The 5,098-nt window shown below is 44.8% G+C and overlaps 1 protein-coding gene across 1 annotated transcript; it reads left to right on the top strand.

Annotated features, from left to right (window-relative positions):
* Positions 1-151: 151 nt before the first annotated feature.
* On the top strand, positions 152-4,012 carry LOC135813607 (diphthamide biosynthesis protein 3-like). The gene is made up of 3 exons (XM_065326685.1): positions 152-518; positions 2,633-2,707; positions 3,347-4,012. The coding sequence occupies exons 1-3, from the start codon at positions 411-413 to the stop codon at positions 3,416-3,418; spliced, it is 255 nt and encodes an 84-aa protein (XP_065182757.1). The 5' UTR covers positions 152-410; the 3' UTR covers positions 3,419-4,012.
* Positions 4,013-5,098: the final 1,086 nt, after the last annotated feature.

The raw sequence follows: 5,098 nt of genomic DNA, 5'->3' as shown, positions 1-5,098 counted from the left end.
GTGAGCAGAAAATGTAACATTTTTGTGTTCATCACTCATGTACTCAGCACGATCACATCATGCATCAGCTGGCATGCATGGCTAGCTCATGATGACGTGGCCAGTCTTCCACTTCATTTCGACAATCATCTGCAATTTTCATTCATTTTGAATTTTTCAAAAACAAAAAAAGTCACCACCATTGCTTCCCACTACTTTCTGTAATTGCTCGAAGCATCTCCAAAGTCTCTTTGTTGCTTCTTGTTGTCGCCTAATGTACACTGTAGAAGTGTAGTAGTGGAGTGTATTCGCATCTTTTGTGATAGATAGTTGCTGATACTACAAAGTGTAGACTAGAATCTGCTCCAGACTTCTCAGGAGCGTAAATTCATTCGATCGTTTATTGGAGTTGTCTTCAATAAATTGGGAGTATGTCGGTGTTTCACGACGAAGTGGAAATCGAGGACTTTGAGTATGATGAAGAATTGGAGACCTATTTCTTCCCATGTCCGTGCGGCGATCAGTTTCAGATCACAAAGGTACGTATTTTTTCCTGAACTTAATAGCTGTGTCTTGAATATCTCACATGTGCCATGTATTGCTCAATCAAGTTGAGAATCTGTGATGAAATACAGTTAAGGTCAGTTCCTTCCTTGCAAGTGAAGTTATAGTAATTGCACCCAACAACAGCGGACGGAAGAGAAGCGTTGGAAGACAAGGTCCGCTTATGAGACTCTCGCTGCTGTGCAGAGCACTCTTGCACGCTCTCCAGTGTTTCTTCCCCGTGCAGTCTTTGCCGCAGTTGCGCGGGTAGGCCAGCCGGGTTGATCTTTTCAGGTACATGCTGCCATTGCAGAAGTGATGTGGAAACTGGATTTCTGCGATTACGCCGGTATCTGTACTGAACTGCCGACTTTGTGATTTCAGCAAGTATAACACGCTGAGGCTGTCAGTCCAGAACCCGTGCTCTGCCAATGGGATCCTTAGCACCGCCTCCTGTTCTTTGCTCGGCTGCACTTCCAGTACTGCTCCTTTCAGCTCGAGCTTTGGTATGCTCATTTTCTTGAGAGAGAGAGAGGGGGGGGGGGGGGGACTAGCCGTGACTTGGAGAATGCTAGTGTTACGTTCACACGTCCGTCTGGATTGGATGTTTTGAACATTGGAGCTCGTGCTTCCTGCCGAATGACTCACAACCACCATCTGGCGCACACGAGAAGCATGTTGAACCTTCCACTCAGCAAACATGCAAAAAAGCATCACTCCCTGCTCAATACACAGTGTTTCGGGGAATTCACCCCTCATCAGTTATCATCATTATTTATTAAATTTTGAATAGGGCATTCCCACAGCTACAGGCCTAAGTTGAGCTTTTAAAAGTAGGCTGTACAGTTTATATCCAGGACGCTGGTTATGGTGCAGAGGTGGTGCAAAGCCACTCCGTTTTATGTATGTCTATCAGCACTGCTTGTACTGTTGTGCATTATCATACTACTACGCATTCGCTCCTCGTGTTGTATTCACGTCAGCTGACGTCTGATGCGCGTAGTCGCGTACACTGCTTTCGTTCCTCATGTTGTATTCACTTCAGCTGGCGTCTGATGCGCGTAATCGCGTACACTGCTTTCACGCGACCTTATGATTTGAATGTTTTTGAATCTCCACTTCTGCTTCGAGAGAAGCAGAACACCCTTTGTACTGCGAGATGATTTCGATTAGAGTCAGAGTAAAACATTATAATACATGAACAGTCTTCTAGAACAAAAAGGTCGTGTGCTATCCGGAGGCATGTTCGAGTAAGAACATAATCATCAGTTGAGCTTAAGGGCGCGTTCGAATTGTCACTCTTTGACGTTTTTCTGAAGAGGTTGCCTTATTGGCCTCTTCAGAAAAACGAAGCTCCTCGAAACTCCACAACCTCACCCGATGGGAGAGGTGGATTAGTTCCGAAGAGTTTAGAATAGCTACGTCACGTAGTACGTAGAGATTGTCGATCTGATCGGACGTCATCATCGCCATGACAATTCCACTGAAAGATTCTAAAAATGATAGAAACCGTTCTAATGGGACACGTCAACTAATCTCTTTAAAAATTTGTTTGAACAGTTGATGAAGACCATTCGAACGCGCCCTACAGTCCATTTCGAAACTATAGACGCGTAGGGTTTTTGACATATTCAAATTTGGCTGGAACTTTTTGAGAATAGTTTTCGGAATATTGCTCATGTCCGCTCCACAATTACTCTCATATAGTTTCTAAACGATTGGATAACAGACGCCCAATTTGGAAAAAATTATGCACAAAGTGATCGCAGATTTTATGTGGTATAGATGCTGGCATACCGGTTTTTGCCTAGGTACGCATCTATAGTTTTGAAATGGACTGTAAGTAGGCTAATGTAAGTTGTACTCCAAGAGCACTGCATTATGTAATGCTCTCCGAGCCAATACATCACTATGAATGACAATTAGTCCAAGATGTGTCTTCAATCCCATATGGATAGCTGGTTGCCACGGCAAGTTTTACATGTTGGCTGAACATTTTCGTCATTCTTGCCATCCCTTTCCACCTGTGCTCTCTTTCTGCAGACTTTGTTGGAAATTGCACCTATTCTCATGTATATTGGTCACTGCTTTTGCTGTTACTTGTGTGTAGGAGGAGCTGGTGGCAGGTGAAGATGTGGCGACATGTCCTAGCTGTTCTTTGATCGTTCGTGTCATCTATGATGCTGTAAGTGACTGCAGCTCTGTACTGATGTCATCCTTTGTAGGGCAGGAGAAAAGGCATGCTTGCTTACTAGGTGGAGGCAAATCAGGCTCTTGTTGCTGGAGACTGCTGGGATCCATATTTTCAGTGACTAGGTGACAAGCCAGTCGGTAATCGCTTCGCGTTAACCAATCGCCTTTTAGTTTCTCCACACTCTTGGTCTGCTAGTTGTCAAGGCATTGCAGTTGAGAATGGATGGTGATGGCTTCATCATGGAGTTCTTTGATGTTGCCGGCCTGCTGCTAAAGAAGGTGGCAAGACATGTGTTCATTGAACCCTTTTGAACCTGCATATGGCTTGTCCCGTCTTCTTTGTGTAGTCTGTTGGGTCGTGTATGTTTCGTCAAGTAGTCCGTATCGGCTTGGCCCGCGGGCGAGGAGAACGTGTTTTGCGCCATTGCATTGTAGTTCTTATGCGTCGGCAATGTCTTTGCTGAACAATTTCCTTCGTGCACCTGTCCCTTTCAACCAAGTGCGTACGACAGTGGTGAAAGCTGTGCATGTGTGTAAAAAAAAGTTTCCCCAGAACATGGGCGGTGTTGCTGTTGAATAGAAGTTCTAAAATGATTTGTTGTTTTTGGTTGTGTATTTTGTATGTATGCAGGAAGATTTTGCAGCCGCTTCAGAAGCTGTTGAAAGCACATCCAGGGATCAAGCTCGTGCAGCGTGTACGTAAAGGGGGTGCCAAGCACACATTGCTGCTTAGTTCCATCAATGATACTCTACGCTTTATAGGTTTTTTAAATATATATTGCACATGAAGTGTGCTGCTCACCGGAATTATTCACAGAAAACCCTAACATGAAAGCTATAATATATTGAGGCTGGCATCCCACTGCTGTTGAGACATCACATCATCGGGAAGGCTTTAGTTGACTCGCCATTACTTCTTCTTTTTTCTTCTTCTATTTTTAACAATGCTATCTGCATGTTTTGCTATTCGCTCTTGATGTGCATTGCTGTGCTATTTATCTGTAGTCTGTAGATGCCTAGGTGTGGCTGGTAGATGCCTAGGTGTGCCTGGTTGTGGCCTTGACTGTGTTCATGGCTAAGTGTGCTTGGCCGTAGTCTCAACCATTTTGATTCTGCTGTTAGTTTTTTTAGTGCTGATTGCTGACTCCGTTCTGCAGCTCCTTAGTGAGTCAAGACCAGTGTTATTTTGGAGCAAAGATATGGTGACTGGTCGTTTATTAGGATATTGTGCATGACTGTCCGATGATCTCTTGAGTTCACAATCAGCCGCTTGCAATGTCGTTGTAATTGTAGTCTGGATTTTTGGATTCTACAAAGAGTACGTAACCCCGAGCACATGTGCTGTGCAGTGCATGTGCAGTGCAGTGCATGTGCAGTGCAGTGCAGTGCTGCTCAATGAAATGCGACCCAGTGAGTCAAGTACATGCATGGCCCAGCGGGCACTGTGCTGTGTGCAGCCCTTGACCTATATTGGCTATGTACTCCTTGTGCTACCAAAAGTCCTTCGCTTATGGATCACCGGAGTATTCGTTTCTGGGTCTCTTGCCGTCTTGGTCCGGCCAGGCTGTCGCATAACTCACACCGGCAACCCTGGACTGGTCCAACACAAGCCTAAGTCAAGCGTATTTGGAAAGCAACCTGAGGGTCATGGTGATCACCCATTATCATTCAGAGCACCATAGCCTTTTGAATAAGTAAAATACTGTAGTTGGGGAGGGCAATGATTTGCGCACAACCAGATCCAGGTTGATGACCAGGGAGTCGTAAAATACCAGGTATTTTACGACTCCCTGTTGATGACCATGCCGCGCCATGGCGCCAGCATAGCAAGCGCTTGGCAATAGGCCTAGCCCAAATTTGCCGGCAATTCTTCCGGCAAAATATCGAAATTTCCCACGAAAAGAAATTGCTGGCAAATTCCGAGCAAAATATCGAATTTTCAGAGGATCCGGGTGTATTTTGGCAATTTTATTCAAATTTCTTTGGTTTCATTGGGCCAACTTCGTGCTGAAATAGCTCGTGCAGGTTGTCAGGGGTACATAAATAATAATTTGAAATCATGCTACAAAATCCGGAATACTGACACCGTTATAAGTTTTGCTTTCCTCATCAGAGTCACCAATCACCATCCACTTTTACCAAAGTAGACGGTTCATTCGAAGCCATTTTGCCACAAAGCAGGAGCAAAATGGAGCAAAATATCGGAAACGAAAGGCAATGCCAAGCAAAATACGGAAAGTGCTCGGGCAAAATTTGCCGGCAAAATATCGAAGCGCCCCGAGCAAATTTGGGCTAGGCCTACTTGGCAAGCAAGGCAGCAGAACAATGATTATGTGACGTGAAAAAATATTCCGGGAAATTAATTATATCCCATTTCCGCGCG

Source organism: Sycon ciliatum, chromosome 4, assembly GCF_964019385.1.
Source record: "Sycon ciliatum chromosome 4, ocSycCili1.1, whole genome shotgun sequence".
NCBI lineage: Eukaryota > Metazoa > Porifera > Calcarea > Leucosolenida > Sycettidae > Sycon > Sycon ciliatum.
This window is presented reverse-complemented; position numbering and strand designations above follow the sequence as displayed.